A 27,193-nucleotide genomic window follows, 5' to 3' on the forward strand; every position below is an offset into this window, starting at 1 on the left:
AGATATTATCCATTTGTATGTTACATATGGAGTAAGAAGTTAATTTGTTATGTTTCTGTAATCCATTGTAACTCTTCCACGTGGTCTCACTCCAAGAAGTGTCACACCCAATAACCTGTTCCCCCCTGAAGCTCTGTCTTCCAAGTAAGCAGAGAAGGAGGACAGTGATGGAGGATGATAAGCCCAAGGGAAACTTGGGGCAAACTGGGAGTAACCAGGATAGAAGTTTAATCTAAAATTTGTGACAAACATTTGTTGTAAATTGCTATGTACTCAGACATTTTCCTTCATCCTCCTCTCCTGGCTAAAAACACATTTCAGAAGCTGGATTTACTTCCATCATCTGGTATAAGAATAAAACCAAATATTTTGGTCCATTGGAAAGAGATTAGCTCCTTCTAGGCAAATCTTTACATTATCTATATCCCATTGGTCATTATAATTTCTGAGAAATTCTCCAGATAAGGTCTACCTTTTGAGGTCATCTGCAAAAGAAATTGTCTGGATGTTGTGTATGTGTGTGCATGGGCATGAGCGTCTGTGGGCGCAGAGTAACATGTATGAGGCACTGTAGAAGCATGCTCCAGAGAGACTGGGCCACTTAGAGATTCAAGGAAGCATCTATAAACTTGTGTGAATGGTACCTGTCTTTTGTGATACTGAGGCTGATTTAGCATCTGCTTAATTGTAGATGATATGTAATTTTAAATTGAAGTTTGCATTTCTGAGAAGATATTTCTAAACAATGTCCTTGTAGTGTAATGCATATTACTGTAATTTGTGTGCCCTTTGTTAGGTTGGAATAATTATCAGCATACATCACCACAAATCATCAAGTACTGTCCTCAGCCAAATTCAGCACACTTTCTGTTTTCTCTTCAGAATGGTGTGATTCAGAGAAGAAATATCTGAACTGCATGAAGCATATAATTTGTGTTTTCTTTTGTTTTGTCCATTCATCACTTCTTAATTTCTTGAAAATGCTGTTCTCTGCTCTTGGCCACTAACTGCCTGTGATATAGCACAACTCCCCCTCGCCATTTGTTAACAGAGATAATTTATTCAAATTAAAAATTAAAACATGCTTTGACCAGAAATAATATTGCCCTCTGTACTGTACTACAATTTAATTTACACTACACAAATTCGTATTCAGAAAAAATGCATTTCAATTGTTATAGGATCAGGTTTATCCTAAACTTAGTCTGATTTACACTGGTTAAATAAGGAATTCAATGGTTAACTCCTTGAAACTACAGGTAGTCTAAATAATATTTAATGTTTATTTTACACTTCAAAGCCCACACAACCCTGTCTCCATTACAAAGACCAACAGATTAGTGTTTTAGGGAATTAATCCCTGATAATTCCAAGAATAATGCTTCACACTAAACCTGTGATAAACAATATGCAGAATTAATGGTTAAAGCAAGCAGTGCATATGCACAACCATAATTAAAACAAACACATTGGGTTAAATTGCGGTGTCTGAAATTTCTTAACCATTAATGATGAACAGACAGGACGCATAACTAATGGTTTTTAAAACAAGGAGTGCATATCTACCGCTGTATTTTACACAGAAACACGCTATGGTTAAATTGAAGTGTCACAAATTACTTCATCATTCATGGTTTTACATACTGCATTCACGCTTCCCTCGGTCCGATAAATTAGTTTACCTCGGCATATTGGATTCCTATTACTTTGTTCATGGCTTCGCTCTTTTCGTTTCTAAGTAAGGTATGCCGTTTCAGTAGTTATTAATTTCACGGCATTGTATAATATATATTTAACGTTGTGTTTTGCTTACAGATTCATGACTAATATTACAAAGAAGTACTTTACGTGTGTATGTTTCGTATAAATTAATTGACAGCTCTCCTATAACGAAGCTACTCATCTATTAAAGGTAAAGAAGTACGGATAATGTAGCCAAGTGTATATTGACAATTGATTTTTCTAACATCCATTTCGATAATTTCCCAAACGTGCCTTGGTCATCCAAAAAGTATATTTTAATTTATTTTGTATGTATATAGTGGAATGTGGCGACGCCGGAATGTATCGTTTGTGTGTGTTTTGTTTTCTCCCAAATTTAGTTATTTGCTAACAAAAGTAAGGTTGGTAAGATGTTTATTTTATTCAAAATACACATCTTACATTCATGCTTATTCAGGAAGTCTGTATGTAATGGCATGCGTCTTGATTATAAGATGTATTGAAAATGCACACATTTAATATTATAATTACAGAATGTAGCCAGACGCACTTTTGACCTACACAGTAGATAAAGAAATGAGTTTAAAGTGTATGTATATAGATTAGCATGTGAGCTTGTTTCTGTATCGTCCAGTTTGGGCATTGTATTGAAAGAAAGGATATCAGATACCATAGACATATGCTCATTTTAGTGATATTACTAAGATATGAAAAACGCTGCTTCTCCTCTCCTAACCCACTGACATCCATCTTCGGCATTCCACACGTCTGTCATCTGTATCCACAGTGTCGCCAACTGTCGCATTATAGTGTACTAAGATTGTTGTGTGTTTACATTAACGCAGAGAACAAACGTACGAAAGATAAGCAGTAGGCGTTGAAGAATTGTTGTGAAATAGCGTAGATCAACAGACAAATGTTGAACTATTTGAGAAGACATTTTGTACACTTGGCTTTGGAGGTGTCATGTCACATTAAATGCAGAGCCTAGAGATATATTAAAAGCATTTTCATGAACGAGTATAATTCTTTCTTATATATTCTGTTGTAGTGTCAGTTTGAGGACATGTTGCTGCTATTGTCAGGATAGGTTAATTAATTTCGTTCGCTTTGGTAATTGAAACAACGGGATCAGCCCCATGAGCATCCTTCTACGATGCGATATTAAACGAGTGTTTCCTCTGGAAATTATCAGGAAATCACAAAATGGCCAGGATCTGAACTGCATATATCCAGAATGTGAGTCAGATTTGTCAGTGCTCTTCTAAACTGCTTTATGTTTTATGATACAAAGTGACAAGTCCTGTAAGATTTGTTTAGTACTAGTTCTGGGGCCCACCCAGCCGTCTGTCCATTGGATGCCAGGGTTCATTCTTTGAAGGTAAAGCAGTTGCTGCATGAAGCTTACCGCTCACCTCTGTAGAGTACAAAAGTAAAGACTGTGAATCTATCTCTCCCCTTCCTGATGTGTCGATTATGTATTTATTACAGAGCTAAATATGGATGGTGTTAAAAGCGAACTTGATTCGGACAGTGATAGGGAGTCAGCCTCTCCACAATATGAGCCTCAATTCATTAAAATAAAAGAAGAACACGTGGCAGATGACGATAATGAAGAAGAGACGTCCCATACAATGCAAAGTGATGATGAGCTTAGTGACACCCCAGATGAAGATATGGCTGAAGCAGTTATGTTTCCTATTGTTAAGACTGAGTACCATGTTGCTGATATGTCACAGAAAGATGCAGCAGATGAAGACATGTTCTACGCAGACAAGAATGAAATGAAGGTGAGGTTCATTGCACATACTGTGTTAAAAGCATAAGCTGAAAGTCAGAAATGTGCGTAATGTCGTGGAATTGGGCTTCAGGTTCTTGTCACTTTTATTGCTAGTAAAACTGCTTGACTTGTAGATTTCTTTTGTTTTTCTTAATTCCTTCCCCATTCCTTAGCCCTGTGTCTTCATATAAATGCAGATCATGTTTTTCTTTCAGAGGAAGACCTCATGTCAGGTAAATATAACTGTTATATATTACATACGAAGGCAAAATATGTGCATACATTGTTCAACAAATACATGTTTCCTTATCTGTGACAGCTGTGAAATTGTATTGGATGTGTAGGATATTATTAAATGCTGCATCTGTTCTAATTAAGTTTGTGATCATTCTGAACTGCACTTCATTTATTGACTGCCTCTCCTCTTTTTTTACTGAAGAATTCTGGTGAACATTACCTATGCGCGACTTCGTAGAAAAATTTGCTTTTTATTCAGACTAACAAATATTTTCAGAAAGAACTTGTTCCACTTCTAATGAAGTTTCGTTAGATTATTTATTTGAGTGAAATCCATTTAATTTTTTATATATGGTACACCTGAACATATTACACTGCAGTAGCAGTCCTTTGAATCAGCCTATTCATTCACTGGTTTCTTGGTTTCTATCAGTTCCATGCTTTGGATGTCCCAGCTATAAAGCAAGAAATGAAAGATGATATATCTGCAGAGGAAAATGAATATATGCAAGAGAAACTTGAAGTCAGGTAAGTAGAATATGTTCTTTTAATATCCATGCTCAGTGCACTGATAATTTTGATATAAAAGGAGACTTCCCAGATAAATTAAGGATTTTGTGAAAACATTTGCAGGATGTGGCATCTTCTCATTCATCATATATAATCACTTGTTTTCTGAGTTATATAATTTGTGTCAGTTCTTGCAGCTTTGTTCATTAAATAAGCACATATTTCATTTATTTTTAAAGACCACTAAGTAAATTAAGTTCCACCTTGCAAGTAAATTATTTCCATTTTTGTATATGATCACTTTTAAGCATATTAAGACTGTACTCAAATTCCTTTTGGCCATTCATGTCAAATATTAAAATGTATCAAGTTCAGAATCAATCTTCAACTTAAGGTGTACTTTTTATCTTGAATGAATTGGTCAATAATGCTGTGCGCATATTCTAGGAAATATTTAAGTGGCCCAATTTGGGCATACAAAAATGTCTTGATATTCTTTACTGTGTTAAATCTGTGCCTAGAAGTTCTGAATGACTAAGTTTCCTAGTTCTTGTGACAATAAGATTGATGAATGTGGTAAAATAGTTGACCTTAACTTTTGTAAAGATAAATCTGTTTCCCCTGAAATCCTACTTATCAGAGATTTATTTGTAATTCAAGATGTGGGTTTTCTTGTTATCACCTTGAAGGTTGCAAAAATGGATGTCTATCCAAACACCTTCCCCCCAACACACAATCAAAAGTGTCATATTCATACAGAACTGTTGAAGGATGCTCAAAAAGTGCTTCTGGTTATCTTTCACAAAATCCACACTTATAATGAGCTTGGAAACTCTCATTATCAACAGATGTTTAGCATTCTCATCAGTGAGGCATGACCATTCTGGAGAAGCAATAATTTAGACAGCTTGTGCATTTCAATTTTGTCAGCCAGAAATAATGACACCTAGCTATTTTACAGTCTGCATAATCTGTATTACAGTTCTTGTTTTCAAGAATGTAAGCTATACAACATGTGGAAATAAGGTCATTACATACAGCTAGTGTCTGAGTTGTTCATCTAAAAATATTGATTGTGTCAAAAGGATTTATTCTCAACATTTTAGTCTTATTTTGGAATTTGTAGCTTAAAAAATGATGTTAAATAGAATTTATAGCATTTTGATGCTAGCTGATTTGCATTTAAGTCTGTCCTGTCTTTAATACAGTTGCAGATGAACATTTTCGGTGTGTGCTGTGTCTTTGTGTATCAGACTGTGTACTTCTCTACATACAGATTGGAAGACTTGAACAAACAAAATCTTTCTGGTGGCAGTAGTGGACAATCTTCGATAGCCGAGCAGGTCAGATATACCGGTCACTACATACAACAGAATGAAGAATGCCATGACCAAGTGTGCATTCAATGTGGCACAAAAATTAAAGGCCTGTCTACTGATACATTATCACACAACAGTTCAAAAGCCCTTTGTAAAAATTGTGTTTCAGGCAGAAGTTCATCTGCAAAGCATATTGATGGTTCACATGAGAAGTCTGATTCAGTAGAAAAATCATTTTCATGTGAGTTTTGTAAAAAGGAATTTCCAAAACATGAATATTTAATGAAACATTTACGTGTACATAATGAAGGGAAACCATACAAGTGTGATGTGTGCAGTAAAAGCTTCTCAAGATATGGAGACCTGAAACAGCATTGCATTGAACACAATGGAGGGAAACCTTATGAGTGCAAATACTGCAATAAGAGATTTTCAGAAAAGGGGAACCTGAAGACTCATTGCCTCATGCACACTGGAGATATGCCTTACCAATGTCACGTTTGTCAAAAGCGATTTCCGCATAACGCGTACTTGATCGGACATTTGCGTATTCACACGGGTGAAAAGCCATATGAATGCCATATTTGTAATAAGCGTTTTACTCACAATAGTGGACTTAAAACGCATATTCGCGTACACACTGGAGAAAAAAAATACCATTGCACAGTGTGCGATAAAGTTTTCTCTACTACTTCGATTCTAAACACACATTTACGTATACACACTGGAGAGAAACCCTACCAATGTCAAGTTTGTAAAAAATGCTTTCGTTCAAGCAGCAATCTTAAAATGCATACGTATATTCATACAGGTGGCAAAAGTTATCAGTGCAAAGTATGCGAAAAGATATTTTCTACTACTTCTTCCCTAAATTTACATTCCCTGCGTGTTCATTCGGGCAAGAAAGAGTATCAATGTACAGTGTGTGAGAAAAGATTTTCTGATGTATGTAAATTGAAAACTCATTCACGTATTCATGCTGAAGAAAAGCCGTATGCTTGTAGTATGTGCGATAAAAGATTCTCCCATCGTCCTAATCTTAACCTTCATATTCGTATTCACACTGGAGAGAAACCATACTCATGTGACGTATGTGAGAAACGTTTCAGCTCTAGTAGTGCTCTGACAAGTCATGCTCGCATTCACACGGGAGAAAAGAAATACCAGTGTACCGTGTGCAACAAATTGTTTGCAAATAGTTCGACGCTTGTTACACATTCTTACATCCACTCTGGGGAGAAACCGTATGAATGTGATGTATGCAAGAAACGTTTTCGTTCTAACAGTAATTTAAGAACGCATTCGTATATTCATACAGGTGGAAGGCGATACACTTGTGCAATCTGTGGTTCACAATTCTCTAGCAAGTCTAACCTCAATACACACTCTCTCCATGTTCACAAAATAATCAAACAGCCAGCTCCAAATAGAGGACCTCGGCCTGTAGTCAAGGTAACCACACATGCACTTGTAACTGACTCAACCACAGAATCTGTACTTCCAGATGTTCCAGTCACAGAATCTGTTCTTCCAGATATTCCTGTCACAGGATTACTGTCTCCTAATCATTTTGTTACAAAAACAGAACCTCCTGATGATTCACTCTCTGATTCCATGTCCGAGACTGAGGTTTCATCTTAGATTTAGTGCTTATCAGACATCATTAAGTTTGCTTTTGCATCTAGATTGCAATAAAAGCATGAGGAATCAAAGAATACATTTTGGTCAAGACACTATTTATACTGTCAGTTTGAAGCTGCTTATGATACATGAAATTTTTAATACATAGTAGATGTTGCTTTGCACAGTTGTACACATCAAACTAGTTTTATACACATTCTTGAGCATTCCCAACTGGTGGTACAATTCTGACCAGTTGGATATGTATGATAGCAACAGCATGACATTCATCATTGAGGAAGTTTGCAACTTTTATAAAATGTTACACATTAATTTTCAGAAGGTTAGTCTTTACATCTGTAACCTTTAAACAGTTAAGATTATAAGTTTTACAGAAATGATGTTGGGATATTCATTTGAAGACTTATTCTGTACTACATAATTGTGTGTCGGAGCATGAAATAGACGTCACATTTAATGAAATATTAAGCATATGAAAAACCTGTAGTTATTGTTTGTCATATTTTTTATTTGTGTTTGCTCGATGTGTTTGAACGGAAGTACTCATTACCATCTGACATCTTTCAACACATGTAACACATTATATTACAATGAATGTGTATGTGCGTGAGTGAATGTGGTTCATTTCTAGGTATGTACAAAAATACTTTGTCAAATAAAAGACAAGAAAAAAGTGTGTCTGCAACAATATATTGTATTTATTATTACTAAAGCTGTAGAATATTTGTGTTTTTCCTCTTCAGACGGTTCAAGAGAAGAACCTACATGGTACATGATCTTCCTTACTAGTTTAGCTGTTCAAGATGTTCTCTACTGTTACATGCCACGATGCTTCATCTTAACACATACTAGCCATTGAACCCAACATTTAGCCAGTTCATTACTATGTCCTATTTTTATAAACGTGCCTTTACCATTTCGTCTGTTGTTAATACTACTAATACAATATGGGTTGTTATTTGGAGGTTAACGAATCAGAATTTTGTACAGATGTGCCTAATGTGGAAGCTATTAACACTAAAATATTTTTCATATTTTTACAGTAAAGGTTTTCTCTATAATTGTCTCCCAGAAATATAAAGGGAGCTAGAACTTGTCAAAAATAATATTTAATAATTCATTCCCTCCTTCAAAGAGAATACAATGAATCTGCATTAGATATGTCAGTCAATTAAAGCTGTTTAATCATATGAAACCCACAAAACATCGTGGACAAAATGCAGAGTTATTGGTTTTTACATCAGGTTGTACGCTTAGGAACCAGAGGGCTTTAAAGGGATAAATATAATGATAAAAATTTGAGCTGAGAACTCGGTTTCATTCTTGTAATAAACTTAGAAACAAAATTCATTTATTTATTTTAGTTCTGGACTATAATTCTTGGAATATTGGAAAATGTTTAGTTTGAAATGATTCAATGGTACTTGCAGAAACTCTTGGCATCTTTTATAACAGTTAAGGACTTGATACTATGTCTGTGAAAGAACAGCATTAAGCATTCTGTTTATAATACTTCTTTGTCATAGCAGAGGATTAAAAAAATACAATTTTTTCATTTTAATAGCATAATGTAACTGATCACATCAGTCATCAGAATGTGCAGTCAGGAAAACTAAATTTTAAATGTTAAAACAGTGTGATGTGGCATAGATTGGACTCCTCTGGCTCAGGATCAGGACCAGTGATAGGATCAGATTATTAGCTTTTCAAGGACTCTACTCCATAGAGTTAGTTAATAAGAAATGTTGAAATAAAACGATTGTTATGTGGAAGTTGATGTGAAGACACTGGTAGTATTGAGTGGGAAATATTTAATCAAGAAATATTCCATTTTTATACATAAGCTGCAGACACTAGCAAAGAAGTGACATAGAAGTTAGATTATTATGTTTAAAATGTGAAACTGTTGGCTGAAGACAAGTCAAGACAATATTGTTTTCAGGCAGGTTTGTGGAGTAGCAGCAAATAAGGAGAAATTGTGACTGATCAAGCTGTGCAAGTTGCCTCTTACAGAAAGATATCATCTGAATACAATTTAAAATGGTGATAAATTTGATTCGTTTTCATGTGATATCTCCCAGCAGACATTGAATTTTAGTGGTAATATTAAGTTGCAGATAATCTGCCTAAAGTAGAGGAGACTATATGTGAAAGCAATTTTGTGCATGTTCAAAAAATGAACTTTACACTCACACCCTCTGACTTACTGAAAAAGCGTCGTTAAAGAAACAATAAACAAATCATGTTGAAATTGTTTTGATATCAACAGAAGGAGGAATATTTTTGCTTGCCTTCTGTATTACCCGTGAAAAGATCTCTTGGGCAGTGGACACCATAACTGTGAGATTCTTTGTCAATGAAATAGGCGTGTTGCAGGATTAGTTGGACTTATGCTGTATATTTTAAAATCAAAGAGGTTATTTTCGACGTGCAGTTTATATGATGTCTTTAAAAAGTGAAGTAAACATAGAAATAAAACAAGAAGTGCCCCAAGAGGAAAATGATATTATGGTGAGTACTCTGAATATGGAAAAAATAAAATACGTTACCTTCTCAGATGTGTTAGTAATTTTATGCGCTTTCCTAATTTTCCACGTAAATCATATTTCAAAAACACCCATGACTTATGAACGGTGATACCGTCAAAACAGTCATCATTATCGTGCTGATATGTGATTATAACCGAAGTATAGGCGTTTAATCACACAAGACATTCGGGACATTGTAAGAATTCTAATTGTCATTTATTCTAGTTATTTGAAGTTTCACATGCATGAAGGAGAAGAGACTTGCATTTATAGCAGGGCAGCTGCGTATACATATAAAGGTGAAGCTTGCAATATGGATAAACATTTACCAGTAATCTGAGCGGTAAATTTTAATATTAAGTAAACAGTTCTCCACTCATGTTAAAATCACACCATGTGTAGAGAAGAATTATGTGTTGTGGCTTATGTCATAAACAATACTTAATAAGTCATACAGTGAGGAATTGGAGGATTTTGACATGTATAAGTGCTCCAACAGACAATATCACACTTTCTTTTATGATCACATTACATAGTGACAAAATTAACAAGGAAAGTTTGCATAGGAGACTGCATTATCATTAGTCTTTTGCATAACCAGTACCACAAATAATTTTTTTTATCAGGGAGTACCCTCAGTTAAGGAAGAGATAAAAGAAGAAATTACAATAGAGGAATTCCGGTTGGATGTAGAAGATTTTATCACAGTCAGGTAATGTAATGACTTGTTCATTAATATAGATATCCTCAATATTTTGCATATATATTTGGTATGTTTCTGTTTCAGAAATCAAAACTTCTAGCTTCACCTCATTGACTCTTAAGGGTCTGATGTATATGTGTGTACATTTATGTGTAAATAAAAATAGGTGAAATAGTTTGTCCACATTCTTTGACCTTTCCTTCCCTACTTTCAGTGTAATCTTACATTTGGCTTTGAGAAGTTTATCATTTGAATTTACTTGAGATACTATATTTCTTTAATTTCAGTTTATTATGTAGATAAAACAGTCAGCTAGTAACATAGCCTCCTTGATCAATACATCTTGTAGATTGGCAGTGCAGAATACTTATTACTCAGAACATTTTTCAATTCGTATCAATGAAGACAGAGAATGTGAAGAACTGAGTTATTTATTGCACACTGAATAAACATGCAAGCTGAATGTTCCTGTAATATCTTTTATTTTCACCGATATGAATAAGTAAATATAAGGAAACTTATGTAATTTTGAACGAGTTGTAGTAAGAAGTAATTTGATTTTGGTCTTGGAGAAATGAGACTGATAAATATAAAAAAAAGAAGTCGGGATAAATGGTGTCAGATGGGAATTTAAACCTGCTGGCTTGACATATTACTAATGCACCAATCAACTCGTTTTATTTCAATACTGTTCTCTGTTACTTAACTTGTGTCAGGTGTGGGTACAAATATGAGCATGTTTATTTAATAGGAAGAATGTTGTTATGGAGACAGAGGCAGATTCAGCTGGTGAGATACAGCTTTCATCCCCACATGCAGATGATCATGTTATTGCAAGGAATGAAGAGCTGCGAGAACCCATTTTGTTTGTTGATGTTGAAGCTGAAAAAGAAAATGAGGTTGGTTATAAAAATGCCAAAATGAAATGTCAGCAACCTTCTCATATTTTAACAATATGTTTTTATACTTAGCCATGTATGATGACTACATATTTCAGTGTACTTCTGCCACACTAGGACACTTTTAGCACACTATATGTAAACAGTAAGGTGATAAGTTCCTCTTGTGCATGATTCTTGAACATTGTTTTACAACATTTCAGTAACCTTTTGCAGTTATACAAGCAAAGTACAGGAAAAAATCCCCCTCATTTGAATATGCTTCCTTCGATATGACAGTTTTCCCTGAAAGTAAAATAGATGCTATCAAATATTACACGACTTCTTACTTCACTAATGAGTCGGATGTCAGCTGATGGTCATAATTAGAGGAGGTGTTAGGGGTTGAACCTGCATCAGCCTTGTGAAATTGATTCTTTTTGAACAAAATCCAAGTTTTAGACAAATGCTTTGGGATGTAAGAAAAAAAAATGTGTATGTTTTTAGATGTTTAGTTGGTTTGTACGTTTCATTTCTTGGTGTCTGAGAACACCCCAAAATTAAGTACCAAATTTGTTATTGCTTTCATTTGGTTCATTTCTGAGACTGCATGTTTCTTTGCAGCCCGTAAGTAATGAAGAGGACAATAATTGCGTCCAACAAATTCCTAATCAACAGATTCATGCAGAAACAAGTGAAACACAAGCTGTTCCAGTCACATCTCAGAATGGGAGAGTTAAAAGATGTAATATAGCTCTTCCTCATAATGGAATGCAGTATAAGAGGACTGCATATAACAGAAAGAGGAGTGGTGATGAGTATATTGTCTTTGGTAAGTTTGTTGCTCAAGAGTTACGTTCACTGCACTCAGAAATACATAGAAGGCTGCTGAAGCGGAAGATACAGAAAGCTGTCTTGGAGGTTTCAGAATTAGATCATCACAAAGCGGGTCCACATGAAAGACAGTAAATGGAGTTTTATTTTGTTAAGAATTTGAATTATTTATTGAGGTAGTAAATGACTGTGGGTTAAATGCTATTTCTAGGTAATGTATGTTTTTATGTTCAGATTCATACTAAGATGTGCCTTTGTTTTGTTTTCATTTGCAAAAGACCTCAAAGTGCATTTTTATTTTCTACTCCATAGAAGAATTTACTTCAACCAGCATTTCTTAGCTATACATGTGAGTAATAGTGGTTTTGTATAAATATTTTTGTAACAATATTGTAGTTGACTGTAAATTACCTCATAACTATGTAATTTATATTCATATTATAAAGAAGTATTGTATTTGTGCTGTGACATGTTCTACATCCTTGGCTTTGGCCTGTGAAGGATCTATGGAATGTGAATAAATTTATTCTACTGGTGCATAGCTATACAGTTAATATGTGTCACAAATTATTGCCATTTACTTCCCTTCAGTTTGCAGTGATTCCCCATCTTTGCAAGTTATGAGAAATTTGGCCAACATTTATTGTGTAATAGTTTTGTTTATAACAGTGTATATCACATGTGATGTGAAAGGTCATGAATAACTGTGAGCAGGTGATTACGCTGTTTTCTTTTTAATATAATGTCAATGTTTACTCTGTGTATGTTCGTTTTATCTGTATTTCGTATGCAGTCAGTGAAGTATTGTCTTTCGTATTCTAGTTTCCGTGGATAGCAGTTTCCGTTTTGGAAGACAGGCATACGTTGTGGTGTACCTGTTCAGTTTCTGTTCACTATCTCTCGTGGCGTGGAACTTTTCTCTAGTCTTTGAAAGACTTTTTGTTAATTGCATAGCTGCACTGGCCTGAATCGCGAGAATAAATGCAGTCTCGGTAGCGTGAATCATGAAACTTCAAGATCACTATTAGGTACGTTGATTTACGTTTTCATGCGATTTTAGGTTGCTCTTACCGATATGTTCTCATAGATTTGTCAGGCCATACGTTAAAATTTTCACTGTTTTTAATGCGATGAGTTTTATTAGTTAATTAACTAACGAAGTCGTATACAAGAAAGTAATTTTCATGCCAAGTCAGGAGCAGATTATGTCAGAAAAAACAATGTACATATTTTTCAGGTTATAAATGTGTGTGCCATGCTGAGCAACTAGTTGAGTGTATTACGACCCACGACAGAATAATTGTAATGTCCATTGTTTAGTGTTGATTGACTTATGGAAGTTACAGAATTGGGGATTATGCTGTAGTCTTAAATTGTAGCATCCTGTTGCATATGGGTTAAATAACAAATCTTTAGTTCCTGTCAACGTGTAAGTAACGAATTTATTTCAAATGTGGTAATAGATCGTTTTTATATTATATATTTCACCGTATTATTAGGTATGCTATAGATGTACAACAATTTTTGTACTAAAACGGATAATTAATAAAACAGTGTCAATTCGTACTTACAAATAGCGGAAGTTAAGATGTTAAAAAAATGTCAGAAGGTGTGGTGGTTTGTTAAAAAGAGATAAAATGTAGATGCTAACATTGAAGATGATAATATTGAATAAGTACATTATTTGGTGTGTTGACAGTCTTTAAACCTTTGTTATGCAGTAGTGGTTACTGCTATAGCCTTATATTTGTGAAGTCTTGTGGTTATAATCACAAGGCATGGATTGGCTCTTGTGATATGTCTGTTCATAATTTTCCTTGGCACTTTGATAGCCACATCATCCATTTATCTTTCTTAATGATTCAGTGCTTAACAGGTCATGTAGCATTGTTAATTACGTAAATCAGTAAGTGAACAATCTCGAGAGGATGGATGTAGAGCATCTGGAAGCAGAGGCAAAGGCCACAGCAGCAAAACATGTCATCAACATGCTTCAGCGACCAGGCCAGTTGGAAAAGGTTAGTCACTGCAGTGTAACCTTTTAAGAAGCTGGCTGACACACTCACTGTATGTAATCTGATTCTGGTTATATTGTGATATTATAGAGCTTTATTCTATGACTGAAATTCAGTGACAAGTCAGATAGCATTGTATTTGATTTATTTTAATATGTTTGTTCCAGATTCTTTTTCATTCCTTTTTAAAAAAAAAAATTCTCTGTTGTATGAATTTTTTAAAAATATGAATTGATATGTTTTATTGTAATGAAGTTCTTGTGGAGTTGTATCTCCAATTCACATTACATCTTCCTGGCATGGTCCTTATTGATGCACAAGGACAAAGTTTTAGCACGCTGCAATCTTCTTGCTGTGTGATGTAATAAGCAATTTATGCATCTCGCATGTATTTGTATAGTCAGGTCTGACACATGAATACGTTGCAGACTTACTGATTGGAAACCAAGTATATTTATTAGATATGTAAATTAATTTTGCCTCTGGAGATATTATAGATTATGTTGGAAACTATAACAAATTATTTTTTGATATCCGTGTTCGCAAAAGTGTTCCTTGCTACATTGCATCTTTTGACAACACCGACAGGTGGAGCAGTATAAGCGAAGGGTGAGTCGCAAGAAAGCATCAGTGGAGGCGATGCTGAAATCTGCGATGCAGAGCCAGTTGGATGGCGTTCGTGTCGGTCTGAACCAGCTGCAGGCCGCTCTGCGCGACATAGGAGAAATTAAGGAGAAGTGTGTAGCATCATTAAAAACTTTTACACAGTTTGGTACTCATCTTTTCTGTGGGACTTCAAAACTTTTGATAAGCTTTGAAAATGTAGTCACTGCTGGTGTAGTAAAGTTTAGTGTTCTGAAGGGCTAGGTTAATTGATGAATAAATTTGATGCCAAGACCATTAAAGATGGGCGTCTTACAGCTTATCTTATGTAGCTTCCTGTTTACAATTTGGTATGACTGTAACTTTTCATTGAGCTTTAAATAAACAAAGCAAATTAGCAGGGCTCTTCACTCTCTGCTTCTGTTTTTGGAGGATACTGGATTTGAATTTTCATAATGTTAATGGCTTTTTGTGGGTTTTCTCATTCACTGTAGGGAAACATAATTACCTTGAAATAAGCCACTGCTGCCACCTCATGTACTCACCTTTCATGATCATCTTTACATCGTGATAATCTGTGCAGTTGAAACAGTGCCATGATATAACCTAACCTGATAATGTGGACTAATAGCAACATGTGAAACAAAGAAGTGACCTCAGATTTAAGAACGTCGCATTCATGAGCTTCTAATCGACGGTGGATGCGAACAAGTTTGCGTAGCGCATTTTTCGCTGTTTATTTCCAGTCTGAAGTGGATTGAAGAGTCATTTTGTGCCGTCCCAGCACTGTACGCAAAGCTGCAAGATGTCCGTGATGAGAACATGAGACACTCGCAGTACGTGACAGCCATGGACAATCTGAAGCACATCTTCACGGTGCCAGAGAGCGTCGAGAAGACGAAGCAGTGGATCAGCGAAGGCAAACTGCTGCACACTCATCAGGTACAGCGCAACAGTAATTACGCTCATCTTTCTCTGGCTTTTGGTACACGTTCCTTGTACAAGGTGAATTTAAAGACTGCATCATGGTGAGGTTATGTCACCCGTACATGTGTGTCAAACTGCAAACCTATTGAACATGTTTTATTTAAATTTGAGGGCACACGTCTACAGAAAATGTTATCAGACGCATTTTACTTTCGTTGATATTAGTAAAATACTTTCCACAAAGTGGAAACACAACTTCATTAGTTCTTGGATAATTTATGTCCCTGTGCGCACAGTCATTGGCCGTTAGTATGATTTTGAGAAGAGGATACTTGTATGAAAGTCAAGTCAATTCTGCTTGCTCTGCAGAGCCTGACAGATCTTGAAAACTCGCGCGATGATCTCCTCTATGAACTGCACAAGCTGCCTAACCAGGCCCCTGCAGACAAGATCATGCTCAAGGCGTACTTTGAAGATGTGGAGGTGCTGTCGCAGCTGTTGGAGAAGCAGCTCCGTCTCGTGCTGAGTAGGACGCTCAACACCGTGAGGAAGGAACCCACCGTCATTGTCACTGCGCTACGAATCATTGAGAGAGAGGAGAAGGCAGACAGTTTTGCATTACAGGTGTGGTAGATTGATTTGCGTCTTGTTTGTTATTTTCACTTTCTTGCCGTCATTTTCATTTAGAGGCACAATGTACTGTCGCTGAACTTCTTGGCATTGCGTACTGAAATTCTGAATTCAACTTATTTGACTGTTTTGTATGCAGCGGCAAAGGCAGAGTGGATTTCTGCCTCCGGGACGTCCGAAAAAGTGGCGCGAGAAAGGAACGCAAGTGCTGGAGAAAGCTGTGGAACAAAGAGTCGAAGGTACACAGATTGAGGAACGGGCCGATAACAAGATGTGGCTGGTTCGCTACCTGGAGGTGTGTTCACGTTCCAGTTTATTCGCACGTGTAGGATGCGAAAGACTTCCTGTAAATTTTCTCTCTGTACCCTATCTGTCCCGATATACTTGGAGATTAAATTTCTAAGGTTTGTGTTGGATGCCCCTAATATATGTGGGAGCAAGCTTATCCCTCTTTGAAACTGGCCACATTCTCTTCTAAATCAACCTTTCATGCAGACTCGTCATCAGAGACGAGACTAACCACGCTCAGGAATACATTGCCCATCCCACCCTAAAGATATTAAAATTGCTGTCGGAGAAATTGGGTTTGAACGTATGGACTGGGCTGGGTCAGACACCAAGTGTGTCGCACAGCAGCAGGGAATCTCTCAGTGAGCTGATTAAGTATCGTCTGCTCAGGAAGATCTGACCTGTGCCACGGAGTTGACGTTCTCTGTTTTAGCTGACACGGCAGCTCATCTTAGAGGATCTGCGTGTGGTGAAGACGCTGTGCGTACCGTGCTTCCCCCCACATTATGACGTTGTGAACAAGTTTGTTCACATGTACCACACCAGCCTGTCCCGTCATGTAAGTAGAATTCTGCTGGCATTAGGAATGCGGTTTTCTTGTGCCGAATCGGTTTTGTCGGTGCATGGTTAAGGTAAAGTTGTTCCTGAATGCAGGGGGAGCGGAAATAAAATTACACGTATTCTTAATATTTATGCTTTTATGGAGGTGAGTGGTCAGTCTCATTCCGTGTCCACTTCACCACTGGAGAAAGATCCTCCGTTCTGTGAGTGCCCGCCATAAAATATTTGTACATGTGGACCTTCCCCCTCTAAATTTCTGTGTATTTACAGGTGACCTAAACATGTCAGAAGGATTGTCTGATTGTCGTTGTGAATAAGTAAGATTATTCTGCCTTAGGTTGTTCTAACTTCAATTATACTCGTTAAAAATAATCATGTTATCGTTATGCTAGATACAGATGGCATCTTCTTTAGTTACGTCAACCAGTGATAGCCTAACGTAAGGTGCAACACTAACAGTAATTGTTTCATTGCCGTGTTTGGTCACCCATTAGTTTGTAAGTACCTTTTTTCTTCAGTAATATGTTATTCCGATCTCCCCTCTTTGTCTGTAATGCGTTTGAACATTCTGAAAGGAAAGGAAACTGGTAGCTGGTCATAAATTACAAATTGATGTGTTTCTAAATCAGAAATAATGCAGCAGTACTAGACCTGGACTCTTGTTTTTTCACAGATGAATGTTTCGTGAAATAATATTTCTCAGGCCAGACCTGTGGAACATTTCACAATATTTGACTCTACAGATTATGAGAACTGCTCAGGGTAACAATCGTAGGGCTGGATTTTGAACCCATGACCTTTCAAATACAAGAGTGCTAACGCAGTGACGCCCTATAATCTCTGCAGTCGAAAAGTAGGCAGTGAATGTGGTAAAGATTAATTAAAATGAGAAGACGTCAGTAACAAAATAATTTTGAGTCGTCTTGATCTTGTGTTGCAGCTGCAGGAAGTGATACAAAATGGGCTGGAAGGAAATGAGTATGTGTCTATCCTGTCGTGGATTATGAACACGTACGCTGGTCCAGAGCTGATGCAGCATCCAGAACTGAATATTGACACCTCGTCTATCGGCCCCCTGCTGAACAACGCGGAGGTGGACGAACTCCAGCGGCGGTACCTCAAGGTACGGACTCGGTAGTAAATACTGCTCTGTGCAGCAAAGAAAATACGTTGCTTCTCAATTACAAAGACCGGTTGGTCACTATCAAACAGCCCAGAAAATGTGAAGGTTTCGGTGCTGCGGATAAAGTCGGGTTGGGGTTGAACGTCACCACCGGAAGTCTAACCGGTAGCCGTGTGTTTGCAGAACATGGAGACAAACTATGTGGAATGGATGCAGAAGACGCTGGATACAGAGAAGTTGGACTGGGGCAATGGGACAGCTCCAGAAGGGGACGACCAGGGCTTCTTCCATACATCTGCTCCACTCATCATCTTCCAGATGATTGACCAGAATCTGCAAGTGACGCGAACGATCAGGTAACGGCGATAATCCCGTGAATGCTGCCGACTTCAGAAGTATCGCAAAGTTTCCCTGAAGAATTTCACTGTTGTCGTGTACCTACCACGTGTCTGTATCTACCAAACTTGAATAAAATGAAATAGTGATTTCAGAAAAATACTTAAAATACAATGAACACATTTTCATATCAAAACGTACCATTTTGAGTTTCAGTGTTTATGTTAATTGCCTTCCTGAATTGGTTGTCCTTCCAGCCAAGACCTGACTTTCAAGGCTCTGTTGTTAAGCATGGAGCAGGTTACGCGGTACGGAAAGATGTACCGTGATGCTATCGCGGAGTTCAAAATACGGCACTTTGAAGACCGCAGCAAGGTACGGTTGGTTTTCCCCACACTTTCTAAGTGAGTGCTGGATCTTGCTGTTTTTTTTTTTTTTGTAATCTTTGCATTTTTATAATAAAAATTATGTGTGTTACGTCTTTAGCCCAATTTCATTTTGCTTTATTATCCTGTTGAGTGCCATTTCCTGTGTGGGCAGAATATTTTGTTAGATCGGTGCAAACAAACCATGAAGTTTTTTGTTCCCTTTTCCTGGCCAGAGAAGTGATTGAGTTGCTGAACCGAGGTTTCCCTGCCATGATTTAGTACTTTTCATAGGGGCTAATTTCCTGCTGCATCTCATTTATACGTATGTTCATAGGTGGCAGAGTAGTGAAAATAATTTTGTCTTGTACGTTTTCTGCTTCTTAACTTGGGCACATTGGTCTCATATGTGTTACTCAGTTTAAGACTGATGGGTAATTCTTACGTAGCGTGTGGCTCAAGGCCTGGCAGCAATGTTCTGCCTTCCCATGTTCATCTCCCTTCAGTGTGGTATTTCTGGTGTTCTTGTCTTCAGGTTCCCTACTTCACGCACTACATGATCACCATCGTGAACAACTGCTTGCAGTTTGTGGAGTTGGCACAGCTGATGAAGCAGCATTACTGGCGACCGGGCCTGCATGACAACGAGGCTGGCACCAAGTTTGAGGCCCTGCTCAACACTTTCCAGGTCAGTAAGAGGTCAACAAGTTGTTTGATGGAGGAAATGCTGATAAAAAATCTTAGGTTTTCATTTGAAGATGACTCTTCTGGGATTTAGCACCATGCAGTCACTCATCAGCTGATTATTCAGACGGTGAGCGCCTCGGAAATGTCTGTTCCTACCAGCCTACGTGGCATTACACCCCAGAAGACAGTCTTCGTCATTCCTGCTGCCAATAGAACCTGACATGTTATCGGGTTTTACTTTGTTTGATGTGATGGTTTGTATGGTTAACCAGTGCGTTTCCATCAACTTTCTTGGTTCAATCACAGCGCTGTGTGTGAATTAGGCATTGTATGAGGGATGCAAGTCATTAGGGGAGGATGTGACCAATGCCTGTGTTGAGCTAGTCCACAGGCGTCTGCCTGACGGGACAAAAGAAAGCTATGAAACCTCAGTTATGATTGCCAGCTGTGATTTGAACTGAGAATCTCCCAGATATGAAGTGGGAAAGTGAAATGTTACTGTAATTAAAATATAACTCCAAAATATAACTGAGCGTTCTCTTGCAGCAACTGCGAGACGAGGCAGCTCAGTTCCTTCTAGAAGAGGCGTTTCTTGACCTGGAGCCACAGTTCCAGGATCTGATCGCAAGCAAGTGGGTAACGAGCAGCATCCCCGTTGATACGATCTGTGTCACCCTGGAAGACTACTTCCAGGATTACATCCATCTCCGCATCCGCAACTTTGACTACGTCATCTCTGAAGCTCAGAACTTGGTCGCGAAACGTTACATATCCGCCATGCTCCAGAAGAAGATATCGTTCAAGACGTACGAAGAACGGCGGGATGCCGCCGTTAAGATCATGGGCGAGGCAGAACAGGTGAAGGAATTTTTTGTCCGACTCGCACCCAAAGTAGCCAAATTTGATTCCCCATTTGAGATTATTAACACTTTGGCCGAGGTTCTGAAAAGCGAGGATCCTGAGATTTTGTCTTTAGATCTTCATGGCCTGGTCGACAAGTATCCAGATGTTACGCAGGATCACTTGATTCATCTGTTAAGCCTGCGCGGCGACATCTCTCGCTCGGAGGCAAGAGAGAGAGTCGCGTACATCATGCAGACCAATAAGACTCGGAAACGGCCGACCAACCCGAAAAGCATATTTTCTCTGATCTCATAGAAGTTTTGCAGAATTTCTTTATCAGATATAGTTTATAATAGACCGCAGGTCGACTTATTACGGCCTGCCGTTACCTATTTTGTGCATCCCTGTATACCAGGAAGATGTTTTTAAGCGATAATTCAGCGTCTGTTTACGATATTAGCCATGAGTAGGTGCATTTGTTTTTCCTTCAAACAGTGGCAACAATTATTGAGCAGTTTTTATCAGTATGATAATCGATAATGTAGTCAATCTGGATAAATGTACATAATTTAGAAGACGGACTGCAGCGTGTGCTACGAGATGAAATGTCCTCAGTAGCCACCGCTCGGTCATGTGTCTACCTAACCTAAGGTGTGGTAGTTTTTGAAGTGTTTCAGATAACGAGTATAATGCAGGTTGGTGCAGACAGTGTCTGATTTCTATAACTAATTTTAGAGCACGAAGTCAGCTCTGAAATCATTGGTCCAAGAAGAACTAATAAATCTTATGACACAAGTCGTTAGCTCACGGTGTTTCACTTAATTAGTTATTATCAGCTGAATAGTGAAGGCGCAGATTTGTCCTTGCTCCCTCCAGATGCCATCCGATGCACCCCTTCCACGAGTCGTTGAAAAAGCCGCTTAATTGGGTAACCGTCCGGCAGCTTGGAACCCACTCGTGACCAGTGGGCGTAATATCTGAAACAGTGGTTCAGGATATTTGCGTTGCTGTTTCTTAATGTCAGAGTAATTCAACCTCCTCCACAGAACTTGAACCTGTGCACGATCTTGCTTTGGAGAGTTTGACCTTGTCGGCTAACCTGAACTCCTCCTCGAACTGCTCCCGAACGTAGTATCGCGCCCTCGAGATGCTCTCCATCAGGCTGTGGAGCACGAAGAAGTGTTGGTACACGAGGACAGCCTCCAGAGGCTTCAATTTTTGAGGCTGAGATGGGAAGAGAAGCCCCAGGAGTTGGGTCACACTCCGCTTCAAGTGGCACTCCTTGGTGTCATTGAAACATAGAACGTCTTTCATTACGATATAATAATTACTAACTAACATTCTGAAACAGAAGCACAGCTGAACTACAGTAACAAGCAGGACATTTCTCTTCAAATGTAGATCAGAATCAATTTAGCGTCGTCATGAAACTGGAGTGGCAGGCTCTTCTGAGTACAGTAATGAACCTTTGTGTTTCGTAAAGGTGCGGAATTTGCTTCAGTAGATGAGTGACTCAGCTTTTCAAGGAGGAGACTGCTCCGTGGAGTTGCCTATGAAACCCTCAGGTTCAGGGCAGTTAACACAAACCTGTCGTTGATTTTGATAATGAGCCGTTTCTGCGCGTGCGTTGCGCTTTTCCGTTTTAACGTTTACTGATGCTTTCATGCATTAGAACCACAAAATTTCAGAAATGGTTGCTAGGTACTGCTTCGGGTGGCTTGGTGGTTCCTGCCTATCGGACAACACTGCATCGTGACCCACAAAGATTACTGTCGGTTCCTTCACCACTGTGAGAGCCTCGGATGGTAACGGGGGATCGCCGCTGCTTTCGGTCGCTCGGTAGAGGGTTCTTTATTACAGCGCAGCGTGTTTTGAGAGAGTGCCGGGGCGAACAGTGGGATACGTCGCAGAGACACGTACCAGATTCAGCCCTTCTAGCAGTTTGGACAGCTTGATCGCGGAGTTGTTCTGCAACGTCAGAAGCAGCTCGTACAAGATGGCCGTTGACACGTTCGTCACCTCGGCCAGCGACCTTATCAGCTGAAAGGAACAATCGTGAAGTAGGTAAAATGAACACTGGGTTGAGGTGGGCCAAGATTTTATCCAGGCAGACTTCAGATGAGACCACTACTAACTCAGTTTTAGGCTCCTTTTTTATGTAAGGTAACAACAGGCAACAGACTTTTGATTTGAAGCTTTCATGGCAACTGTCAGGTACATCAAGTGGTCGAAGGAAACTAACATTTCTGGAGCCGTCTCTGTCCGTGTTTGATCCCTGATGAGGATTTTATTAGACCAATAGACTTGCACAAAGTGTGGGGGATTTAGAAAGAGGTAAGCTCGTAAACAACGTCTGCAGATTTTGTTTGAAATGTGTGTTCTGTTTTCTCGGATGCCCGTGTGAACTTTCAAAGTTAAGTTTGCGAGTTTTGATGCTCTGAAACGTGTCTTTAATTAGATCACGGCTTATGCGAGCCTGCCTGCGTGTCACCTCGGCCTGTGGAAGGTTGCTCCGGCCTGAAGAGCCAAATTCGTGGAAGTCCTCGAGCATCCTGGAACAAGCGTTGCGGTACGCGTGGGGGATGCTGGGAGGGGTGACGAGCAGCGTCAGCAGCTCCTGCAACGCGCTTCCGCCGTCGAACTGGAGCATCTGCAACAGACAGCATAGGCACGGGGCGGCCTTGGCCCGCATCAACTGAGGAGACCCACGAGACGTCTGCTGGCCGATATTCAGACCAGGTACCTCCAAAACACTGTACATTGTCGATTTAACGTACTCATTGCCGCGGTCGTGGTAAATTCCACTCATTAGGAGACTTGATTTGTTTTTGCACCCAGCGCAATAACAATAACCTTTAATGCCATTTTTACAATTCCTTTCGGGTAAGAGTGATATATGGCTGCAGTTACTTTGAGCCAGTAATTGACAGATTACTGGCTCCGGAGAGCCATGGAAGAAGAAGAAGAATTTACAGATTGCAGTCGTCGAAGCCGCGTGACCACAAAAGCGCTGGACGTGCCTGGATCTTGTTGCTGATGCAATTGCTGTCCTGCAGGGTTGCCAACAGAATGTCTAGCAGCAGCGCAGCCAGCTCCAGCTCCTCGATCCGGGCGGGCAGAACGCGCCGTTGGTCGATGGCCTCCGGCGTGTTGGCAGGGTCCAGCAGGAGCGGCCGCAGCCTCTGGGTGAGGAAGTGGAACAGCGTCCGATCCTGTGGTAAAGTAGCGTTCAATATTTTTTAATTAACGTGCGCGTTGCCTGCTCACATATGAACACGGTTTCTTTCGTGTTGTATCTGCTCCCAAAAAGTTTTGTGCGCTTAATTGCTGTCGTTGCGTTACTGGAAGCTGACCCTGTGAGTGTCTGTTGATATCTGCAGAGGAGGCGTTGGCGTGAAATTCCCTTATCAAATTAGGATAATAAAATCAGGGAGGATGAAGTGGGCAGAATACCAGAAAATACGGTGGAAAGATGCGTCTTCGGAGACGCGATAGGGACGCATGGCGGGTTCTTTTGAACGTGGAAACAAAACTTTGGGTTCTGTAGTGGTGGGTAATTTATAGACTGGCTAAACGCCTATCGGCTTCTCAGGAAGGACCGCGGTCTAAGGAATTGGATTTACTTCCTGCGTGCTAGTTATAGCAGGGACCACTTGCCTTCCAGAAGGCCTTCTTCAGGTCTGGATGTCGCTGCAGGTTCTGCAGCAGAGCAGGACTGTGGCCGGCGTCGTCGAGCGGGCCCAGTAGCTGCCGCTTGTAGCGCCGATACTCGGTCTCAATACCGCGGTCTCCCGTCTTGCCCACCCTCCGACTGCCCGCAAGCTCCAGCGTTGAGCTCTGCGGTCATTACGACAGCGATGAAACGATCCGTTTGGGAGATCTAGACTTCGATGGACGAAGTTTTGTAACAGCAAATAATTTGTTGATAATTATCTGGTCTTGAAGCAAGACCTGCGCCCATGCCAGACTCACCAGAAGCTCAGTGCTCCAGCTGCACTGTAGATGGTTCAGTAGGGCAGAGCCCACCTGAATAATATACAGGCGGATGTCGGTCTCCCGTACGGAGCCGGACTGCCGCGCCACCTCGACGTCATGCGACCTGCGAGGGCTGCAAACACACAGTGCGGGTCTCCTTAGCTTTCGAAAGGGGCGTCGGGTCATGTTCGTATCTTGAAAAGAGTCGTTAAATTATGAGCTCGTGCTTAAATATTTTAGGGTTGAGTTGGCCGTAAGAAACGAATGAAGAGGAGAGTGCAGGTTGGAGGGGGGAGGCTAGGTGCAAATGTACCGCCGTGTCGATGAAAACACAGACCTGAGATGCGAAGCGCGAGGAGCAAATTGCTTTCTTATTTGTTGGTATTTTCTTTCATTAAGATTTCTGCCGCTGGGCAGATACCAGGGCCCAGAACATGTGCACCTGAATAGTACGTTGCAAGTATTTGTGGTCTGTAAGTTTTAAGAGAGTTCTTTCGGAACACCCGGTGGTTATAATTGGTGTAGAAACGTCTCCAAGTATACATGGACTTGTTTTGGACAAGCCTGTGACAGAGTTTGATAATAAATGCCTGTTGTAGGTCAAGTTTCTTAACAGTCGGAGTGCCAGCTCCCCTGTTTGGGGGATGTGAAAGAATTGCTGTAGAATGAGTCATTTGTTTTCGGTCACCTTGTAGGAAGTAACATGTGGTGTGTCTGTTTACGAGTTGCCATGTCAACAGGAAGAACGTGTCAATGTCGTGTGTGATCAATAGTCACTGCACAGCTAAGTGTTCTAATGGCAAGGGATTTCTGGCGCTGGGGTCAAGAAACACGTGTTTGCAATCGGCTCTGACCGATAAGCTGCGTGTAGTTGATGAAGTCTGCTTTGATGTTTGACAGAAATTGGGGAGTCCGAGTCGCACCGTGATTTGTACGAAGTCATGGCTCGCTGTTTTTCAGAAAATCGTCCATAAATATAGACGAAAGAACCGTGGATTACGAGCTCCTTGGAAGCCAAATCCACGCCCCAAACTGACCGACGGAGGTACTGACCGCGACTTCTCAAGCGAACTGTACGCGCGCCTCGGCTCTGGTACAGACGAGCTCTGCGCCAAGGAACTGCGGGACCTCGGGATGTGGGGCCGGGCCGTCCCCACGCGCTGCAGCAGCGTCCTTATATCGGACGATTTCCGGGTCTTCCTGTCGTCTGCACCTGCAAAACTTTGAGACTTTCAGCGCCACTCACGAGTTCTTCCGGCCTCTGATCTGGGGGGGGGGGGGGGAAATATCAGGTTAAGGCGCCTTCAGTCAGCGTAGATTCCTTGCCTGGTGCGTGACAGCCGACGGCAGGGGTGTCCAGGTCCTGACGCGGACCGACGCGCGGCGGCGGCGGCGTCTGGCAGTATCCCACCCGGATGTGCTGGCACGTCGCCCTCGGGAACTCGTGGCAACTGTTCTCCTGAAACACAGGCGCGGGGAGGATGGTCAGAGGGACGTCCTGCCGAGAAATTGACGACTTTTATGAACTGCGACCTGAGTTTCGCGCCTCGTCCAACCCAGTTCGCTTTCTGTCTGCCGATGTCATCGAGGCTACCAGCACGGGGCACTCCCTCCCGTATCGTAGCAACCGAGGTCTGTGACGTCAGACTTGGTTTTGGTAGTCCTCGTGGAGGGGAGACGTCCGATGGGGCCCTTTGCAGTTAACGCGGCGTTCTCTACGAGGTCCGGCCCGAACATGCATTCAGTCTGTGTGAAAATTCGACGTAACAACGGATAGGAAAGGAGACGCCGCTAAGGTCAGGGGTGGTCGATAGCGAGTGTCGGTGAAATTCTAAAAATATCCGGAGTTCGCGTGAGTTGCGGGTCCCGTGTGCACACCCCAACGTTCCTGACGCTGGTCGAAACAAGTTAGGATTGTACGCACGGCGTAACAGCCGTGTCGTATCCGCCAGGATCAGTCTTTTCTTGGGGCGAGGTCTTGACGGGTCTTTCGCTCGATGTAAAGACAACTTTCCGGGTTCCGTTTGGTCAGACTTCGAGCCGGAGCTCCACTCACCACTCTGATGCTGGTGACATCTGACAGTCGCGCTGCCTCTCGCACGTCGCGTGGCGGGTGGTCGGCCAGCAGGAGGGACTTCCCCGTGACAACCGCGTACTTAAAGCAGAGATCTTCCTTGCCGACGCGAACCATGCAGCCCTCATAATACCTGAAACAGCGAGAAGCCGGAAGTCAAGGCGGTGTTGGTTTGTTCATATGACGTCTGCCCTGACGATGGAAGCAGAGGCCGCCTCCGAAACGTGTGATTGTGCGTTTCAAATGCCACCGCGACATGATCCGGCTGTAGGCCACGTTTACCGAATGGGTTAAACTGGCTTTGCGCGGCACAGCCCTCCTCCTCAAGCTGATGGTCGTTCAGCTGGTCAGACGAGATATAATTTTAATAATCCGTTGATAAACGTAATTAGTCTGCCGTCTGAAGTGAAATCTTTCAGAAGTAATTCCGTGCCTCGTCCCGCCCCTTACCTGATGTCCGCGAACACGCGTCCGGGTAGCGCCCGCTTCAGGAAGCTCTCGAGCCGACTGAACCTGTGGTCCATGTTCACTCTCCGACGGCCAGCGACGCACTGCGCCGCCCGTCGGCCGTCAGTTGCTCCGGGCGGCGACGCGACTGCTAGCGGGCGGTTCCG

At 40.6% G+C, this 27,193-nt stretch overlaps 4 protein-coding genes across 10 annotated transcripts; 3 read left to right on the forward strand and 1 right to left on the reverse strand.

Moving 5' to 3' along the window:
• Positions 1 to 393: 393 nt before the first annotated feature.
• Positions 394 to 7,899, forward strand: LOC110830451 (uncharacterized). Of its 6 annotated transcripts, XM_022065422.2 has the most exons (5): positions 394 to 1,738; positions 1,816 to 1,912; positions 3,214 to 3,512; positions 4,173 to 4,267; positions 5,526 to 7,899. In XM_022065422.2, exons 3-5 carry the CDS (start codon positions 3,222 to 3,224, stop codon positions 7,207 to 7,209), a joined length of 2,070 nt encoding a protein of 689 aa, XP_021921114.1. In that variant the 5' UTR covers positions 394 to 1,738; positions 1,816 to 1,912; positions 3,214 to 3,221; the 3' UTR covers positions 7,210 to 7,899. The 6 variants fall into 6 exon arrangements, with proteins under 6 accessions (XP_021921114.1, XP_021921118.1, XP_087207109.1 ...); XM_022065426.2 differs by lacking the exon at positions 1,816 to 1,912 and having other exon boundaries at positions 394 to 1,743; XM_087350983.1 differs by lacking the exon at positions 394 to 1,738 and having other exon boundaries at positions 1,750 to 1,912; positions 5,458 to 5,589.
• Positions 7,900 to 9,232: 1,333 nt separating this feature from the next.
• On the forward strand, positions 9,233 to 12,706 carry LOC110830461 (uncharacterized). The gene is made up of 4 exons (XM_022065443.2): positions 9,233 to 9,720; positions 10,364 to 10,449; positions 11,192 to 11,339; positions 11,943 to 12,706. Exons 1-4 carry the CDS (start codon positions 9,649 to 9,651, stop codon positions 12,285 to 12,287), a joined length of 651 nt encoding a protein of 216 aa, XP_021921135.1. The 5' UTR covers positions 9,233 to 9,648; the 3' UTR covers positions 12,288 to 12,706.
• A 233-nt stretch (positions 12,707 to 12,939) lies between these two features.
• On the forward strand, positions 12,940 to 21,332 carry Sec6 (Exocyst complex component Sec6). 2 transcript variants are annotated; one of them, XM_087350979.1, is made up of 12 exons: positions 12,940 to 13,180; positions 14,019 to 14,170; positions 14,756 to 14,904; positions 15,517 to 15,712; positions 16,067 to 16,321; positions 16,467 to 16,622; positions 17,049 to 17,174; positions 18,117 to 18,299; positions 18,483 to 18,655; positions 18,893 to 19,010; positions 19,536 to 19,688; positions 20,234 to 21,332. In XM_087350979.1, the coding sequence occupies exons 2-12, from the start codon at positions 14,081 to 14,083 to the stop codon at positions 20,843 to 20,845; spliced, it is 2,211 nt and encodes a 736-aa protein (XP_087207105.1). In that variant the 5' UTR covers positions 12,940 to 13,180; positions 14,019 to 14,080; the 3' UTR covers positions 20,846 to 21,332. The 2 variants fall into 2 exon arrangements, with proteins under 2 accessions (XP_087207105.1, XP_087207104.1); XM_087350978.1 differs by having other exon boundaries at positions 12,941 to 13,180; positions 14,029 to 14,170.
• LOC110830415 (uncharacterized protein C12orf56-like) lies at positions 20,838 to 27,162 on the reverse strand. Its single transcript, XM_087350711.1, has 11 exons — positions 27,030 to 27,162; positions 26,562 to 26,712; positions 25,806 to 25,964; positions 25,559 to 25,734; positions 24,503 to 24,638; positions 24,188 to 24,367; positions 23,551 to 23,742; positions 23,022 to 23,180; positions 22,451 to 22,570; positions 21,630 to 21,811; positions 20,838 to 21,507 (listed from the first exon to the last, which is right to left on the reverse strand). Exons 1-11 carry the CDS (start codon positions 27,101 to 27,103, stop codon positions 21,363 to 21,365), a joined length of 1,674 nt encoding a protein of 557 aa, XP_087206837.1. The 5' UTR covers positions 27,104 to 27,162; the 3' UTR covers positions 20,838 to 21,362.
• Positions 27,163 to 27,193: the final 31 nt, after the last annotated feature.

This window comes from Zootermopsis nevadensis, unplaced genomic scaffold, assembly GCF_977971745.1.
Source record: "Zootermopsis nevadensis isolate Lab colony 2312 unplaced genomic scaffold, Znev_1.0 Znev_ptg000017l, whole genome shotgun sequence".
In the NCBI taxonomy this organism is placed as follows: Eukaryota; Metazoa; Arthropoda; class Insecta; order Blattodea; family Termopsidae; genus Zootermopsis; species Zootermopsis nevadensis.